General features: G+C 46.2%; 1 protein-coding gene and 1 long non-coding RNA gene across 5 annotated transcripts; one reads left to right on the top strand and one right to left on the bottom strand.

Moving 5' to 3' along the window:
- Positions 1 to 282: 282 nt before the first annotated feature.
- Positions 283 to 8,357, bottom strand: LOC142502897 (uncharacterized). Of its 4 annotated transcripts, none has more exons than XR_012803886.1 (3): positions 8,016 to 8,357; positions 4,482 to 4,683; positions 283 to 638 (listed from the first exon to the last, which is right to left on the bottom strand). It is a non-coding gene; the product is annotated as an uncharacterized LOC142502897 (long non-coding RNA). The 4 variants fall into 4 exon arrangements; XR_012803887.1 differs by having other exon boundaries at positions 287 to 561; XR_012803885.1 differs by lacking the exon at positions 283 to 638 and adding an exon at positions 1,981 to 4,190.
- PSMC1 (proteasome 26S subunit, ATPase 1) lies at positions 8,010 to 18,703 on the top strand. The gene is made up of 11 exons (XM_075614561.1): positions 8,010 to 8,168; positions 9,009 to 9,062; positions 9,938 to 10,034; positions 10,267 to 10,391; positions 10,676 to 10,861; positions 11,515 to 11,643; positions 12,371 to 12,467; positions 12,565 to 12,754; positions 17,506 to 17,657; positions 17,833 to 17,987; positions 18,274 to 18,703. Exons 1-11 carry the CDS (start codon positions 8,166 to 8,168, stop codon positions 18,406 to 18,408), a joined length of 1,323 nt encoding a protein of 440 aa, XP_075470676.1. The 5' UTR covers positions 8,010 to 8,165; the 3' UTR covers positions 18,409 to 18,703.
- Positions 18,704 to 18,997: the final 294 nt, after the last annotated feature.

Raw genomic sequence — 18,997 nt, 5'->3', positions numbered from 1 at the left:
TTGTCATTGACTTCCGGGTCATACCGCTGGGGCGAGCTCCAACCCCTGCCCTCCTGTGCCACCGCAGCCATTGCCATCATCTGGGGCTCTCTGCTGCCGGCACCATCCCCCGCCGACTTTTCTTCCGAAAATACGGGACATTAACGTGCCCCGGGGCAGCGAGACAGGGGGCTTAAGAAAGGGACGCCTGGCAACCCTACCAACACATTTTATTGTCATTTGTTTTAATACCATTGCCCGTACCCTCCCTTCTTTTTCTTTATTTATTACTTCAAAATAAAGAGAATATGAGGACACAACAAATCACCTGGATTTCTGTTGGATCAATAAATCTACAAAACTCTTCAGTGTGAAATTAAACCAGTGTAATAATTCAAACTCTGTCTTCATCAGGGCGAGCGCACAATTCCTGCACATGAAGATGTTGTTGAAAGACGTACGTTCTCTACCAATTTATTCACTGTGGCTTCTTATAACAAATTGGATATTTATAAAGGTTGATCTTATTAAAGTCCAGCTGACGCAAATCATTTCTTCCACAGGTTGATTCCCACAGAGCCTCTGCAGAGAGAATGCACAGGAAGCTGAGGACAGCATGAGAGCCACTTAGGAGTTGTGGTGTAATGAACTTTTCTTATCTAATTGGCAAAGAAACAATAAGGAGTGTGGGGGAGTGTGGGGGGCAAAAGGAAATATATTGTGAAACAGTATTACACCCTTCAGCTGAGATTGAGCTGAAAAGCAGAAATTATTCATGGCTAGTTCAAATCACTATTGTTTTTAGAGATCCCGCACATCCCAAATGGAAATACCGATATCACAACACATTGATTATTATCAGGTTTGCAATGCCGTGCCTCAATTTCTGTGTATTGCGAATCCTTTTTTATTCTAACTGGCGGGGTGCAGTTTATTGGGGTCAGGCATCAAAGTCTCCAAGACGCAAAACTGTGACAAAAAGGCGGAGCCCTATAGTTATCTAAGGAAAACATTCCATCGGCAGCAATGTGGATTATTTTCTATATTTAATGTTGTTCCCCTGAGACTTGCAGCCAGGACTCTGATACTGTAACAATCTATTGGAGATATGTATCAAGTGTCACAAACGGGAGCAGTGCCCCAAAACGGCAGAACGTTTGGTCATTTTAACTGTGACGCTGCGCCAATGCGCTTTGCTCCCTTTCTCTCACCATTGTTACACTTGTGACACAGGGGTTTTGAGGAGTGGTAATAGAAGGCGTTAAGGGAGGAGTCAGGGCAATATTATAATGACTTATATCCAAAGTTACGCCTATAACTAGTGCAGTTTTTGTCTCTCTCTGCGTGGCAAAGGAATCTGTTAGATTTAGATGGTGTTAGCCTCTGCGCCAAAGATCTACGCCAAGTGTAACAAGCAAGATTCATACATATGTCGCCTGTGCAAATTCACGCAGGTGCAAATAGTCTCTCTGTCTTTTGGAGCAAATTGCACCATTTTGATACAAGTCCCCTATGGCCCAGTCACAGGCGGGTGCTAATCTTCAATGGAAGTTAAAGTGTGCCAGAGCTTAGCACTGTTTAGTGAATCAGGGCAGATGTCTGTTGTTTTTGCCAACTCCCACACAAAGAACTGCAGCAGAAGTCCTGTGTTGTGCTCTTCTAACAGATTTGATTGCAAAAGGAACTACAGTTGTTTTGCGTTTCTTGGACACTGCTAATATTATTTCCTGGTGGTTGTTACATTTTGTCTAACTCTATAACAGATTAAATATGGTATGGACATGGGTGTGTAATCATATTAAAATATAAGCCCTCATGCTGTGGTTACAAAAGCCGTTCTCATCCGTTCTCATTCACATGTATCACAACAATTTTTCATGGCTTATTGTATGATTCTCTTGGCCGTAATGTACATCTGAAATATCATCAATGTTAAGAATTGCTGTACCCCCCTAACCTCCCTTCTTTCTGTTCTCCCCCCTTCCCCCCGGCCCGGCCCTGCTTTCTATTTCAAGTGAACATTACTGGCTGAGTAAATAATGTAAGTTGTTTTATACAACAATTCAAGATTAAGGAGACCTAAGTGACATCCAATTTCCTTTTGAAGTGTATCATTGCTGGCTCGTGTGTGGAGAAATCAGACAAATCAGAGAAACCGGGCACATTTTGAAGCTGCTTCTGCTGCCTTCCTCTGAGACTTAATGATAATGATACACTAGGTGCCTGTCTCCTAATGCCTCCGGATTGTGTGCACGTCTGCAAATACTGCCACCTGCTTTATTAGAAGCCCTTCAGCGCCTCTCCGCCATGGGACGAAAACATTTCTTTTAGTGGAGTTCAAATATACATAAAGTTTGCATGCAAAATAAAATGCACTTTTTTTTATCATTTACACATAAAACATACAGAGACTACTCAGCAAGAAATATTTATGTGAATATTTACAGACTTTGAACTGGAATGTACACCTGTTGGTGCTGATTGATTATAATGATATGATCCTCCAGTACTGGACTGACACTGATGCAGTAATTATAGGGAGCCCTCTACTGGCCTCAATGCAAACTCAAAGGCCCCTATTCCACAGGCTTCAGAATGTTAGGCGTCAAGTGAATGAGAATGAATCCATTGGTAATGATGTATATATGAAAGTGAGACTTGCAGTGAGTTAGACTCCCTGCTGAGTGCGAGTGCTTGCACTTTATAACATTAGTTAGCTATGAAAGTTATCACTGTCACTATTGCCTTCATTTCTGACTCCCTGTTAATGTGTGCCACTGCCAGTGCCGGATTACATATAGGCAACCAACTCAACGCGCCTCCGTCGGTGACTCCTATAGATATGTGAAAAAAAGAATGTGATGGGCGATCCTTGGTGATAATTAATAAAGTGTTAATTCACAATAAATCGCAAAAAGAGGTGTGCTCTGTGAACAATTAAATAGATAACTGTGAGAGTGAAATATTATATATATTGAATATGGAGTACAATTTTGGGCACCAATCCTAAGAAAAGACATTATGGAACTAGAGAGAGTACAGCGAAGAGCCACCAAATTAATAAAGGGGTTGGACAATCTAACTTATGAGGAGAGGCTAGCTAAATTAGATTTATTTACATTAGAAAAGAGGCGTCTAAGAGGGGATATGATAACTATATACAAATATATTCAGGGACAATACAAGGAGCTTTCAAAAGAACTATTCATCCCACGGGCAGTACAAAGGACTCGGGCCATCCCTTAAGGTTGGAGGAAAGGAAATTTCACCACCAACAAAGGAAAGGGTTCTTTACAGTAAGGGCAGTTAAAATGTGGAATTCATTACCCATGGAGACTGTGATGGCAGATACAATAGATTTGTTCAAAAAAAGGTTGGACATCTTTTTAGATGGGAAAGGTATACAGGGATATACCAAATAAGTATACATGGGAAGGATGTTGATCCAGGGATTAATCCGATTGCCAATTCTTGGAGTCAGGAAGGAATTAATTTTTCCCCTTAATGGGGTTTTTTGTTTGCCTTCCTCTGGATCAATAAGTAAGTATAGATATAGGATAAAGTATCTGTTGTCTAAATTTAGCATAGGTTGAACTTGATGGACCTATGTCTTTTTTCAACCTCATCTACTATGTAACTATGTAACTATGTAATTATCACACAAACATGCAATAAATTGACAAACTGTAAAATGCACCTAAAACCCTAAGAAGAATGGCCCAGATTCTCCTCTGTAGACAAGTGTAATGAAGAGTTGGGGAGCGCAGAGATCACCATAAAAATGAAACCTAAAAACACTATATAGTCCAATATGCTTCAACTGGGTCTGAATATCTTAGAAGGTTATGTGGAATGGGGACTCACATTTTTCTAGAACAAATACAACATTTCCCACATCAATTGTGGCTGAGAATCAGACTAGGTCACTTCCTTCATGGAATCCCTGATGGCGTGTGGTCTAGGTATGTGTGACGGTGCTCGTCTCCGATCAGGAAGCGGACCTGCAGGGCTGAGGTAGGGATGCCAATTAACCGACCAGAGCCCAGGAACAGAGCCCTGTTAGAGTATCCATAGTCGGTAGGCAGGCAAAGGATCAGGGGAGGTGGCAGTAGTGCAGAATCCAGGCGACAGGCAAAAGGTCAGGGTAGGCGGAAGGCAGCTAGGTCGGGGTCACAGTCCGGGGTCACCAACAGGAATTCCAAATGAACAGGCTACACAGGGAAACATATACAATTCTCAGGCCGGGGCTGGAAGGCACTGGCTGCTATTTAAGCCCTTGAACAGGTGCAGCCAATAACAGAGTTCAGGAGGAGGCTTGCCAGCAAGCAAGATGTCCACAACAGCCAGGAAAGGGCAGGTTCCAGCCAAAGCCTGGACTGGAACCCTTACAGTATTCCTTCAGTGGTGTGGTGATGTTGTAATCTCAATGAGAACAGAATAAAACCATAGTGCAGACTGTATAGACTAATGGTTTATAAAGGTGAGAGCAAAAACACACTTACATTAAAACATCTAAAACAGGCATGTAAAGCTATAGATGCGTAGTCTCCAGTACTCTCACCGCTCCACCAGGAACCCGCATCTCCTCGTCCTTTGCAGATCCGGTATTTGGTGTCGTCACTTCCGGTACAGTCAGCTGGAACCGATGGGGCCGGGATACAGTACGGCTTCTACGGTTGAGGTGCAGCTGATCACTCACAGATGCTGGAACAAACACAACGCGTTTCGCTTTGGAACGGATTTCCCAATCCGTGAATGTGACTGCCTCCTAGTGAGTGTGACTGCCTCTCAGTGAGTGTAACTTCCTCTTAGTGAGTGTGGTTGCCTTTCAGTGAGTGTGACTGCATATCAGTGAGTGTAACTGTTTCTCAGTGGCTGAGACTATTTTCCAATTAGTAAGAAATCCACAAAGGAGTGAGACAGACTTGCAATGATTTATACTACCTTCTAATGAATGAGACAGCCTGAGTGACCCTGACTATTCTGCATATCTTCTCTCACAACCTCAGGTCTTTTCCCAACCAGAATTCCCGTATCAGAATTATAAGGAATGTAACAAAAATTGCAAAGGGGCAATTAAATTAGCAAAAATGGATAATGAAAAAAGGATTGCAATAGAAAGTAGGGTCAACCCTAAAAAGTTCTTTAAGTACCTTAATAACAAAAAAATGAGAAAAGAAAATATAGGACCCTTTCAGTGTGAGATGGGTAGGCAGATTATTGGAGATAAGGAGAAAGCAGAGGTATTAAACAAATTCTTTGCCTCTGTGTTTACCAGGGAAGAATCAAGTTTAATAGTAGCGCCACAGGAGGAAGCCACAACCTCCATATTAATGACCAATTGGTTAACTGAGGAAGAAGTTCATAAGCGACTTGAAAAAATTAAAGTAAATAAGGCACCTGACCCCGATGGCATACATCCAAGAGTTCTCAAGGAGTTAAGCTCAGTAATAGCAAAACCATTATATTTAATATTCAAGGACTCCATTTCCACAGGCTCAGTACCACAAGATTGGCGTAAAGCAGATGTGGTGCCTATATTTAAAAAGGGAGCTAGATCACACCCGGGGAATTACAGACCTGTAAGCCTGACCTCAATAGTAGGGAAACTACTTGAAGGTTTAATACGGGATAATATTCAGGAATACCTAATGGAAAACAAAATTATTAGTAATAGTCAGCATGGATTTATGAAGGATAGATCTTGCCAAAGTAACCTTATTTGTTTCTTTGAGGAGGTAAGTAGGAATTTAGACCAAGGTAATGCAGTTGATGTGGTCTACTTAGATTTTGCAAAGGCTTTTGATACGGTTTCACACAAGAGGTTGGTGTACAAAATAAAGAAAATTGGACTCAGTAATAATATATGCACCTGGATTGAAAACTGGTTAAAGGACAGACAACAGAGGGTTGTCATAAATGGAACTTTTTCAGGTTGGGCTAAAGTCGTGAGTGGAGTACCTCAAGGATCGGTACTGGGACCCCTGCTTTGTAACTTGTTTATTAATGACCTTGAGGTTGGGATCGAGAGCAAAGTCTCCATCTTTGCTGATGATACTAAATTGTGTAAGGTAATAGAATCAGAGCAGGATGTAATTTCTCTTCAGAAGGACTTGGAGAGACTGGAAACGTGGGCAGGTAAATGGCAAATGAGGTTTAATACAGATAAATGTAAGGTTATGCATTTGGGATGCAAGAATTAAAAGGCGACTTACAAATGAAATGGAGATATATTGGGGGAATCCTTGATGGAGAAGGATTTAGGAGTGCTTGTAGATAGCAGGCTTAGCAATAGTGCCCAATGTCATGCAGTAGCTGCAAAGGCAAACAAGATCTTATCTTGCATCAAACGGGTAATAGATGGAAGGGAAGTAAACATAATTATGCCCCTTTACAAAGCATTAGTAAGACCACACCTTGAATATGGAGTACAATTTTGGGCAACAATCCTAAGAAAAGACATTATGGAACTAGAGAGAGTGCAGAGAAGAGCCACCAAATTAATAAAGGGGATGGACATTCTAACTTATGAGGAGAGGCTAGCTAAATTAGATTTATTTACATTAGAAAAGAGGCGTCTAAGAGGGGATATGATAACTATATACAAATATATTCAAGGACAATACAAGGAGCTTTCAACAGAACTATTCATCCCACAGGCAGTACAAAGGATTCGGGGCCATCCCTTAAGGTTGGAGGAAAGTAAATTTCACCAGCAACAAAGTAAAGGGTTCTTTACAGTAAGGGCAGTTAAAATGTGGAATTCATTACCCATGGAGACTGTGATGGCAGATACAATAGATTTGTTCAAAAAAAGGTTGGACATCTTTTTAGATGGGAAAGGTATACATGGGAAGGATGTTCATCCAGGGATTAATCCGATTGCCAATTCTTGGAGTCAGGAAGGAATTAATTTTTCCCCTTAATGGGGTTTTTTTTTTGCCTTCCTCTGGATCAATAAGTAAGTATAGATCTAGAATAAAGTATCGGTTGTCTAAATTTAGCATGGGTTGAACTTGATGGACGTACGTCTTTTTTCAACCTCATCTACTATGTAACTATGTAACTATGTAACCCATCCCCCTCCTATCCTCATCATCCCCCTCCCATCCTCACCACCCCCTCCTATCCTTCCTATCCTCCCCACCCCTCTCCTATCCTCATCACCCCCTCCTATCCTCATCATCCCCCTCCCCTCAACCCTCTCCTATCCTCATCATCCCCCTCCCATCCTCCCCACCCCCTCCTATCCTTCCCATCCCCCTCCTATCTTCCCCACACCTCTCCTATCCTCATCACTCCCCTCCCATCCTCCCTCAACCCTCTCCTATCCTCATCATCCCCCTCCCATCCTCCCCACCCCCCTCCCATCCTCATCACCCCCTCCTATCCTCCCCATCCCCCTCCCATTCTCCCCACCCCCTCCTATCCTCCCCATCCTCCCCACCCCTATCCTCATCATCACCCTCCCATCCTCCCCACCCCCTCCCATCCTCATCACCCGCTCCCATCCTCCCCTCCCCCTCCTATCCTCCCCATATCCCCCTCCCATCCTCCCTATATCCCCCTCCCATCCTCCCCACCCCACTCCTATCCTCATCATCCCCCTCCCATCCTCATCATCCCCCTCCTATCTTCCCCACCCCCTCCCATCCTCATCATCCCCCTCCTATCCTCCCCTCATCCTGATCCTATCCCCCATCTTATCCTCCCCTTATCCCCCTGCTATCCTCATCATCCCTCTCCCATCCTCCCCTCATCCACTCCTCATCACCCCCCATCCCCCTCCCATCCTCCCCCTATCCTCCCCTCATCCCCCACACATCCTCTCCTCATCCCCCTCCTATCCTTATCATCTCCCTCCCATCCTTCCCTCATCCCCCTCATCCTATCCTCCCCCCACCCCCCTCCCACCCTCATCATCCCCCTCCCATTATCCCCTCATCCCCCTCCCATCTTCATCACCCCCCTCCCATCCTCCCCTCCTATCCTCCCCTCATCCCGATCCTATCCCCCATGTCTTATCCTCCGCTCACCCCTCTCCGTTGCCTTGGTAACACCAGGTGCATTTTCCCCTTCGCCTTTCCTCTGTATGGAGGATAGGGGCGTGGCGTCTTGGATTGTCCCTGCCGAGCTCCGTACAGTGACGCATTTCCTGAATCGACGGCCGGCATTAAGCAGCGGACATGGTGAGTGAGCATCTTTCTCAGCCCGGGGCTGATACTGTGCGGGGGGAAGCGGGGACCCCCGGGAGGGAGGAGCGGGGACCCCGGAAAGGAGGCGCTCTCTCCCGGGGCTCCCTCTCCCTGCGGTGTCATCATCGGCTGTGGTGCTGCCGAACCGATCCCTCCGGGGGCCTGTGACAGGGGCTGCGCCTCTGCTGTGTGTATGTGTATGTATGTATGTATATATATATCTATCCTGTAATAGCCACCAAAAACACAATTACAATAGAAAAGTAATGAACGCTATCAGTCTGAAGTCTATGGGACTGCTCATAAAATGCAGGTACTCAGTGACAGCTGACAGGTTATATATATATATATATATATTTATTATTATTTATTTTTTGATCGTCTGGACAAAAACAATTAACGACAGTTATAATAAGGGGGTTCTCTGTAAACCTGTATACAGAAAACAGGATATTGTATAATACAAAAGCGTCCAGAGGCAGGTACCCACTGATCTGTAGATGTATTCCAATTAATGTTTTGCCCCCAGCAGAGCCTTTGGTGCAGGAAACACACTATGCGCAGCAATATACTGTCAATCTGCTGCAAAAATCCGGCATTACTTTAAATGATTTCCTCTTACATTCACCAGTCTTTTACTTTGCTTAAAATGTAATCTCACCTCTGACTTACTCTTCCTATGTACTGTCCTTCTTTTCCTTGCCTGGTTTGCTTTACTTGTACACTGAGACATTAGTTTGCTGCTGTCTCCTTTTAACTCGTCATGGGTCACGGTTAGCCTGCCGGGTAATAGTTTAGGAGTTTAAATATGTCTGCATTTTCCTTTTATTCCAGGGTCAAAGTCAGAGTGGAGGACATGGACCAGGGGGAGGGAAGAAAGACGATAAGGTGAAATACTACTGCCTCTGGGCTCGTCAAATTACATAACCATTACACAGCAGGAGTTGGTTTATATTGAAACTGACAGGTCTCTTTATCAAAGTAGCCCAGCTATACAACTGGTGCAAAAAAAGACAATTTATCAGAGGAAAATATGTAATTGCTTTCAGTTGAATTCATTTTTTTTCTTGATCCGGATCTGATTTTACATCAAATTTAACCCAATTTTGCAGCCAGGAGATTTTGATTGATTGATACCTTTACGTTTTGTTTTGCACGTATGTGAAATCTACAATATCGCCCACTACTAAGCAGTTTTGTCCAGTGTAGTCTTGCTCTACATTTTTATCCATTAGACCCAAAATAAACAAGTTTGTAAATTTGGCTTAAGTTAATATATTAAAAGACGTTCACACTAGATTGTAAGCTCCTCGGAGCAGGGACTCCTCTTCCGAAATGTTACTTTTATGACTGAAGCACTTATTCCCATGAGCTGTTATTTGTATTATTTGTTATTTATATGATTGTTACGTGTATTACTAATGTGACGCGCTATGTACACTAATGGCGCTATATAAATAAAGACATACATCAACTGTTGAAGTTCTTAGCTTAGTCAGATACATAATATATAACAGTTCACACCATCATTCAAATGTATCGCTCCTTTCATTGTTAAGAGCTCATAGTGCGGTAATTACGCTCCGTCCTAATCAGAGTAGGCAATAAGTATAAGGGACTGGTGTTTACTTTGTTAATACAGCTCCAAACGTGCAACAGTTGCACAATATCGATCCTCTTCTGCTTCCCAAAGCTGCCTGGTACTGTCAGCATACAGTGATGTATAAATAACTTTCTCCTCGTGTTTAACTGTGACATTTCAGGATAAGAAGAAGAAATATGAGCCCCCCGTCCCAACAAGAGTGGGCAAGAAGAAAAAGAAGACAAAGGGCCCTGATGCTGCCAGCAAACTGCCTCTTGGTAAGTGACGGACAGAAATAGATCTGCACACCTTCCTAACAGCATAGCACACTACTGGTTTATAACTAGCACACACTATTTACTCTTTCACATAAAATATACCATATTGCATAATGTTTTCTGTAATGCGTTTTGGATGCAGAAAGTGACCTGTTACTGCAGCATCTTGTCATTGATTCGTTTCAGGGAACACTGTAATCCTTATTGCTTTGTAATCTCTCTTCTTTCTCAGTTACACCCCATACACAGTGTAGGTTAAAGTTGCTGAAATTGGAGAGGATTAAAGATTATCTCCTTATGGAGGAAGAGTTCATCAGAAACCAAGAACAAATGAAGCCCCTGGAGGAGAAGCAGGAGGTATTACTTGCGGAGCGGACATTACGGACTTCTGTTCCATATTCAAAATAGCACAAATATTGTTAGTGGGTCATAGTGTTTTGTATGAAGGGTTTCGCCTTCTAGGAATTGAAGTAGCCAGAGGGAAGGGCAAATGTACGCCCAGAACAATATATAATGTCTTGCCCATAACAATATATAATGTCTTGCCCATAACAATATATAATGTACATGAAGTGGATCATTGAACAGAAATGATCTTCTGACTCTCAATGCCGGTTTCCATTTTCTTGTGACCTTTCCAGGAGGAGAGGTCAAAGGTAGATGACTTGAGAGGAACCCCCATGTCAGTGGGTACCTTGGAGGAGATCATTGATGATAACCATGCCATTGTCTCCACATCAGTGGGATCTGAACACTATGTCAGTATCCTCTCCTTCGTGGACAAGGATCTGCTGGAACCAGGATGCTCCGTCTTACTCAACCACAAGGTGAGTTAACTCTGCCAGGGAGGACTGATTGTTGGGTGACCTTGTGGTTCAGGCATGGCTTGCGCTGGCAGTGGATTAAGAATCTGTGCTGGGATCACTTTATCTTTTCGGCTGTCATTTTAAGACTAAGTTGTTTTACCAAATGCACCACAACACGCCCTGGATGTGCTTTATGAAAAGTCATTATTCTAGGATTTGGTGCATTTATCCTCTCCGGGATCACACTTTCACTTTACATTATCAACTGGTTTATTGAGTCCGGTTTCTTTTTATCGTCTGATTTATCAGAAAAATAAACTGCTTTATTTAAGCCTTTACAGTAGCTGTGTTACTCTAGTTTGACACATGCACTGATTTATCCTTTCATGTGCTCATGAAAGTTTGCTGCTTAAAATTGGGTTTGTTGTTTACCTGCTCTGCAGTATAGAAATGACCTGGCCACTGTGTCATTGCTGTTGTAGCACTTGGTCACTGAAGTAGAACTGCCGTAGGTTTTGACCTTTGAACTTTTCTCCATCCACTCACAATCCTCCTCCCTGCACGATTGACCACCTACCTGCATTGGCACCTATCATATCATTTGGAAAGTAGAAGCTACTGTGTATAAAGTGTTTTAATCCATGCTGGCTGATGTGGGGCTTGTTTTATGGCAGGTTCATGCTGTGATTGGAGTTCTCATGGATGACACTGACCCCTTAGTCACAGTGATGAAAGTGGAGAAAGCTCCCCAGGAAACGTATGCAGACATTGGTGGCCTGGACAACCAGATACAAGAAATCAAGGTATATCCCGTGTAACGTTTTGTCCCATCCCCATGATTCACCAGGTTTTGTGACACCAGGATTAATGTTGAGCTATCTGTGCAGACGACAGGAGTGTATGCAGAAGGATTTCCGAAACTTGAATGAACTCCAGGCCTTCAAAAGATTGTACAATAGGAGTGTGCAACTCCAGTCCTCAAAGGCCACCACAACAGGTCAGGTTTTTAGGATATCCCTACTTCAGCACAGGACTTAGCCACTGATTGAGCCTCCTGTGCTGAAGCAGGGATATCCCTAATATCTGACCTTGTTGGTGGCCCATGAGGACTGGAATTGGCCAGTCAACGATTGAGCCACCTGTGCTGAAGCAGGTATATCCTGAAAACCTGGCCTGTTGATGGCCCCTTAGGACAGCAGTTGCCCACCCCTGTTGTAGAGCATTAATACCGTAGGACATAGTAATGAAGAGTATAAAACATGAGCATTCTTATTTCCGCCGCTTCCTTTTTAATTGGTATGTCTTCTATAATCTGTGTTTGTGTATATAAGAATGCACTTTAAAGAGATTAAATTGTCGGATGACGTATTCCTCAGGGCTGGGTGACGTTGAGGTGAGTGATTGCACTTCCGCAGTACAGATTTCTGTTTGGTGCTTTTTTTTGATTGCTGCAAAAGCCCGAAACCCAAAGCCGCTCTGATCAAGTCATTGAAAGATTGGAGCTGAGCTTGTGCGTGTTGTTTCTCATAGGAGTCTGTGGAACTGCCCCTCACTCACCCTGAATATTATGAAGAGATGGGCATAAAACCACCCAAGGGCGTGATCCTGTACGGCCCACCAGGCACAGGTATGATGTATATAATGTGGCAAGGAACCGGTACATAACTCCTATATCCCTTACGCATTCTGCCAGGCTGACTTCTTCTTTGTGTTAACGCTCACAGGTAAAACTCTGCTGGCCAAAGCAGTCGCAAATCAGACCTCTGCCACTTTCCTGCGAGTGGTGGGCTCTGAGCTCATCCAGAAGTACCTGGGAGACGGCCCCAAGCTGGTCCGTGAACTCTTCCGAGTAGCAGAGGAACACGCACCGTCAATCGTATTCATTGATGAGATTGACGCCATTGGCACAAAGAGGTAGGTTATGGAGATTAAACCGGTAATTCTCCCCCCCCCCCCCCAATAACTATCTTTTTATTGAGGAAAAGATATACATGGAACACAAAATATACATTACCAGCACAGTATATTACAAATCCAGATATTTATACAGTTCCTTAGAAATATACCGAGTAATTGCTGTGCGCCATTTTAAAGTTATCAAATTCTTTTCTTTTTTTTCTTTTCTATTTTAACATTAACATTTCTAAGCGGATAAACTTTTAAATGTTGACTATACGTTTAACAAAAGAGGAGAGTGAAAGGGATAGGAAAGTAATAAAATAATAACAATGGAGATTAATAAGGCTTTATATTACACATCCACGTATATATATTCCTGATTCCTAGATTAGTCTCCAGTCCTTGTGGCATAAACAGAATTGTTGGGAATGATCAAAGGAACTGAGCAGATGCAAATAATCCTATAGAACAAAGACGGGGGGAGATTCTGTGTGGGAATGTTTCTATAAAGGTATCCCTCTAATTATACCCAGCTATAAAGTACAGGATACAGAAGCAAGATCACATGTAAAAACTTAGGATCATTTTAATTTACATATTTTCTAAATTAACCCTAGGATTTAAATGTTCACAACAATAATATATATTAAGAGGTTATTCAGATAGTTTGCAATCCTAAATCTAACTGACTCGGCTCAGCCAGGAAAGGGAACATTCTCAGGACCAGCACTGTTCAAATATAAATGAACAGGTTTAAAGTAATAACAGTAGTCATGGATATGAGCCCTCTGTTTGCAAGATCTTGGGATTGGGGAAACCCAGACAAGCGTGAATTAGCTGTGAGGACTATATTCAGCAACGGCAGAAGATCTGGAACGGAGGAGTAGTTGAGATTTCCCGGCCGCCCAGCAGAGATGGTTAGAGGGGGATTCCTCCACTTTGTAGAACCTGTGATTACGCAGGATAGGAAGGTGAGGAGCGTGTGGGACAGAAGTGTAGGGTCCGGTATTGGCTTCCCCCTGGGGGCCGTCATCGTGCAAGAGCAACGGGCAGGGTACATATAAGATGGATGTCGGAGCAGGAGCTAGGAAGCCATTTTGGCTATTCATCATGGGTGCATGATCTACTGGCTCCCCCGGGGCATTAGCGAGCTGGATCACATAGCTGGGCGCATTCAGGACGAGTGTCGGCTCAGAGACCTCAGACTAAGAGAAGGTCCCAGCACTGAGCAGATACAGACTCGGCCCCTGAGGTTGGGAGGGGATCCCGGCGGAACAGATACAGACTCGGCCCCTGAGGTTGGGAGGGGGTCCCGGCGGAACAGATACAGACTCGGCCCCTGAGGTTGGGAGGGGATCCCGGCGGAACAGATACAGACTCGGCCCCTGAGGTTGGGAGGGGGTCCCGGCGGAACAGATACAGACTCGGCCCCTGAGGTTGGGAGGGGGTCCCGGCGGAACAGATACAGACTCGGCCCCTGAGGTTGGGAGGGGATCCCGGCGGAACAGATACAGACTCGGCCCCTGAGGTTGGGAGGGGGTCCCGGCGGAACAGATACAGACTCGGCCCCTGAGGTTGGGAGGGGGTCCCGGCGGAACAGATACAGACTCGGCCCCTGAGGTTGGGAGGGGGTCCCAGCACTGAGCAGATACAGACTCGGCCCCTGAGGTTGGGAGGGGGTCCCGGCGGAACAGATACAGACTCGGCCCCTGAGGTTGGGAGGGGGTCCCGGCGGAACAGATACAGACTCGGCCCCTGAGGTTGGGAGGGGGTCCCAGCACTGAGCAGATACAGACTCGGCCCCTGAGGTTGGGAGGGGGTCCCGGCGGAACAGATACAGACTCGGCCCCTGAGGTTGGGAGGGGGTCCCGGCGGAACAGATACAGACTCGGCCCCTGAGGTTGGGAGGGGGTCCCAGCACTGAGCAGATACAGACTCGGCCCCTGAGGTTGGGAGGGGGTCCCGGCGGAACAGATACAGACTCGGCCCCTGAGGTTGGGAGGGGGTCCCAGCACTGAGCAGATACAGACTCGGCCCCTGAGGTTGGGAGGGGGTCCCGGCGGAACAGATACAGACTCGGCCCCTGAGGTTGGGAGGGGGTCCCGGCGGAACAGATACAGACTCGGCCCCTGAGGTTGGGAGGGGGTCCCAGCACTGAGCAGATACAGACTCGGCCCGTGAGGTTGGGAGGGGGTCCCACGGGGGGGGCTGATTCAGCCTCCAGTCTCTGTACTTTTTCAGCTGAGTTCCTCTCGGGCGTTTCAGGTGAAAGAGAAGCTGTGATTTCGGTCTCACTTTCTGTGAGGAGTTTCCGGCTCTGGCGATTTCCCCCCGCCCATTTCCGCGTAAAAAAGTCAAATATTCTGTTCATCACTGACTCGTATCTCCCCAAGCGCTCTGCTATTGCCTAACATTGTGCTAGAGATCGTCTCTCACTCCTGCACTGTCACATCCAGAGACATGTTTGCCACGAGGAGACAGTCACCGTATCGACACCGGGCTCAGAGCTTAGAAATGCATCTTAAAGATTCATTGTGTTCCCAGTACAAGCAAAGGGAATAGGAATAGGTCAGAGGTGGGTGTTACAATGTGCTGAGAATAAGCCGGTTTATTCCAGCACATACAGTAGGGAAGACTCCAGGAGAAAACTGGCTGTGTGATATGGGAACACAGCACTCCCCCTCAGGCTGATGCAGACACTGCAGTCTCTGTAAACAAGGCAGTGCCTTAATATAAATATCGCCTGACTTCTAGGGAGAGGCTCGTAGTAATACGGGTCTCTAAAGAGAACGCTTGGCCTACAATCCAACCATTTCAGTTGGTAAAAAGCGGTCAGGCAGAGAGCTCTGATAAGCGGGTATCTTGAAGGCACACCACCTGGAAGTTTACCTACCTGAATTTAGAGCTCCCCCTGAGCTCATCATGGCCCCCCGAGATCCAAATCTCCAGATACATTTTTTTTTTTTTGGTCCCATAATGAACAACTTGATTGCGGGGTCTCCAACAGAAAGCTGCAATGTCATCTCCTAATAATGTTGCAACTTTTCTATTGGTCCCCGGGCCAAGTCCTGACTCTGCTGCCATTTTGTGTGCGGTGGGTCAATATTTTGCCTGGTGCAGGAACCAGCGGGTCCCCAGACATTGGGACCATGAGCAGCTTCGGGGCCCTCAAGTTTAGGTAAGACTACAGAAATGTTTTTTCAAAAACACGTCATCGTGGGAGTACTGCCCGGTTGGGGTATTGGGGGGGGGGAGGGGGGAGAGAGGGGAGGTATTGCGGCGGGAGGAGGGGGGAGAGAGGGGAAGTATTGCGGGGGATGGGGGGGGGAGAGTACTGCCCGGTTGGGGTATTGGGAAAGTACTGCCCGGTTGGGGTATTGGGAAAGTACTGCCCGGTTGGGGTATTGGGAAAGTACTGCTCGGTTCGGGTATTGGGGGGGGGGGTATTGCGGGGGGATGGGGGGGGAGAGTACTGCCCGGTTGGAGTATTGGGAAAGTACTGCCCGGTTGGGGTATTGGGAAAGTACTGCCCGGTTGGGGTATTGGGAAAGTACTGCCCGGTTGGGGTATTGGGAAAGTACTGCCCGGTTGGGGTATTGGGAAAGTACTGCCCGGTTGGGGTATTGGGAGAGTACTGCTGGGGGAGTATGTTCATATGTTTGTATATTTCACTCCTTTAGTTTTGATTCTCTAGGATGAACCTTAATGATGCTGTAATTTCGTACAAGCTTTGAAACTACTGCTTTTCTGAGCTAATTACTTTAAATTAAACTAATTACCTATTCCTTTGACCACACTATACCTGTGTTTTTGAAGTGTGAGAGACTAAGAATATCTGTTAATATTGATCGCCATCGTGTCATGGCGCACTTTGTCACGTCCTGGCGCACTGTCGCGGCATGGCGCACTTTGTCGCGGCATGGCGCACTTTGTCGCGTCCTGGCGCACTTTGTCGCGGCATGGCGCACTTTGTCGCGTCCTGGCGCACTTTGACGCGGCATGGCGCACTTTGACGCGGCATGGCGCACTTTGTCACGTCCTGGCGCACTGTCGCGGCATGGCGCACTTTGTCGCGGCATGGCGCACTTTGTCGCGGCATGGCGCACTTTGTCGCGTCCTGGCGCACTTTGACGCGGCATGGCGCACTTTGTCGCGGCATGGCGCACTTTGTCACGTCCTGGCGCACTGTCGCGGCATGGCGCACTTTGTCGCGGCATGGCGCACTTTGTCGCGGCATGGCGCACTTTGTCGCGGCATGGCGCACTTTGTCGCGTCCTGGCGCACTTTGTCACGTCCTGGCGCACTTTGTCGCGGCATGGCGAAATTTGTCGCATCCTGGCGCACTTTGTCACGTCCTGGCGCACTTTGTCGCGTCCTGGCGCACTTTGTCGCGGCATGGCGCACTTTGTCACGGCATGGCGCACTTTGTCGCGGCATGGCGCCATTTGTCACGGCATGGCGCACTTTGTCGCGGCATGGCGCACTTTGTCGCGGCATGGCGCACTTTGTCGCGGCATGGCGCACTTTGTCGCGTCCTGGCGCACTTTGTCGCGGCATGGCGCACTTTGTCGCGGCATGGCGCACTTTGTCGCGTCCTGGCGCACTTTGTCACGGCATGGCGCACTTTGTCGCGGCATGGCGCACTTTGTCGCGGCATGGCGCACTTTGTCGCGGCATGGCGCACTTTGTCGCGGCATGGCGCACTTTGTCGCGGCATGGCGCACTTTGAGTTCACTTCTCTCCTTTGCACTTCCCTCCTGACACAGATATGATTCCAACTCTGGCGGGGAGAGAGAGATCCAGAGAACTATGCTGGAGCTTCTGAACCAGCTGGACGGGTTTGATTCACGGGGGGACGTCAAAGTCATCATGGCCACAAACAGAATAGAAACGCTGGACCCCGCATTAATTAGACCAGGTATAAATGGAAGTGCTCTTGCAATTACTGACAGCCAGTTAACTGCATTGCCTGGCTGTGTAATTGGAAGGTAATTAATTCACCTTACAAATTGGACTTCAATGTAACTAGAGAGAGGCTGTGTAAAAGTGAACAATATGAATTGTGCGTATGTAAATTCTCGTTGTCACACCAGGCCGTATTGATAGAAAGATCGAGTTCCCTCTGCCCGATGAGAAGACCAAGAAGAGAATCTTTCTGATCCACACGAGTCGCATGACGCTGGCAGTTGACGTCACCCTGGATGAGTTAATTATGGCAAAAGATGATCTCTCTGGAGCAGATATAAAAGTAAGATGCACACTTATCTGTGACTTTACCCAGCGGTTTCACGTGGCATGGTGGTAGATGGTACAGGGAGAGGGGCGGCTCAGTGAGTAAGGACACTGAGTTTGAAGCCGGGTAACATTGCACTACAGGGTGCAAATACATCTTCTAACCGAATGGAAGAAAAAAACGTCCATGCAACGGGTTACCCCATCACCGTTCATTACATATATGTAGAGTCCACGAGCAATAATTTTTTTTGTCTTTCTATAGCTACATTTGTGGCTTTGTGACTTGTTTCTCTTTGCAGGCCATATGTACGGAAGCCGGGCTCATGGCGCTGAGAGAGCGCAGAATGAAAGTAACAAACGAAGACTTTAAGAAATCAAAAGAGAATGTTCTGTACAAGAAGCAGGAGGGCACCCCGGAAGGGCTCTACCTCTAAAACACGAGCCACCACGCTGTTTGTTTCTGTGGCTGCATATTTTGTTTTTCCATGTGGAAGGGGAAGCCGATATTGTATGGGATTGTGAGTGACCTGTTGAAGCATATTCGCAAGTCCACGCCAGCTGTCACACACTTGCTAAGCACAGTGTCGTGGGTGGGTGTGGCGTACACACCACAGCTAGCACGGCTTGGCGAATAAGCCCAGGACCTTCTCGAGCATGGTGTTCTAGGCCGGTGCTGGCCCAGAACAATTACATTTTCAAAATAAAACAATGCTTCAAAAAAACAGGTGAAACGGGATGTTTTATATAGCGCGAGCTTCCGTGGGTGGCAAGTGGGATATTCAGAGGTGTTTTTTTGTTTGTTTTTTATACATATACACACATTTTAGGAAGTTTTTGACTGGGATAATATGATCATGTCTGCGTGGCTGCCTTGCAGTCTTTTAAAGCTGCATTTACCCCCCTCCTCTCTCCCCCCCCCAATACTCTGACCGGTAAAGGTACCCGCGTCACTTCCTGGTGGTTAAATCTCCTGCAGACCAGTAGGAAACCGCAGCAGATGCAATTTTCTGTTGGGTCACTTGC

The sequence above is a fragment of the Ascaphus truei genome, chromosome 9, assembly GCF_040206685.1.
Source record: "Ascaphus truei isolate aAscTru1 chromosome 9, aAscTru1.hap1, whole genome shotgun sequence".
In the NCBI taxonomy this organism is placed as follows: domain Eukaryota; kingdom Metazoa; phylum Chordata; class Amphibia; order Anura; family Ascaphidae; genus Ascaphus; species Ascaphus truei.
This window is presented reverse-complemented; position numbering and strand designations above follow the sequence as displayed.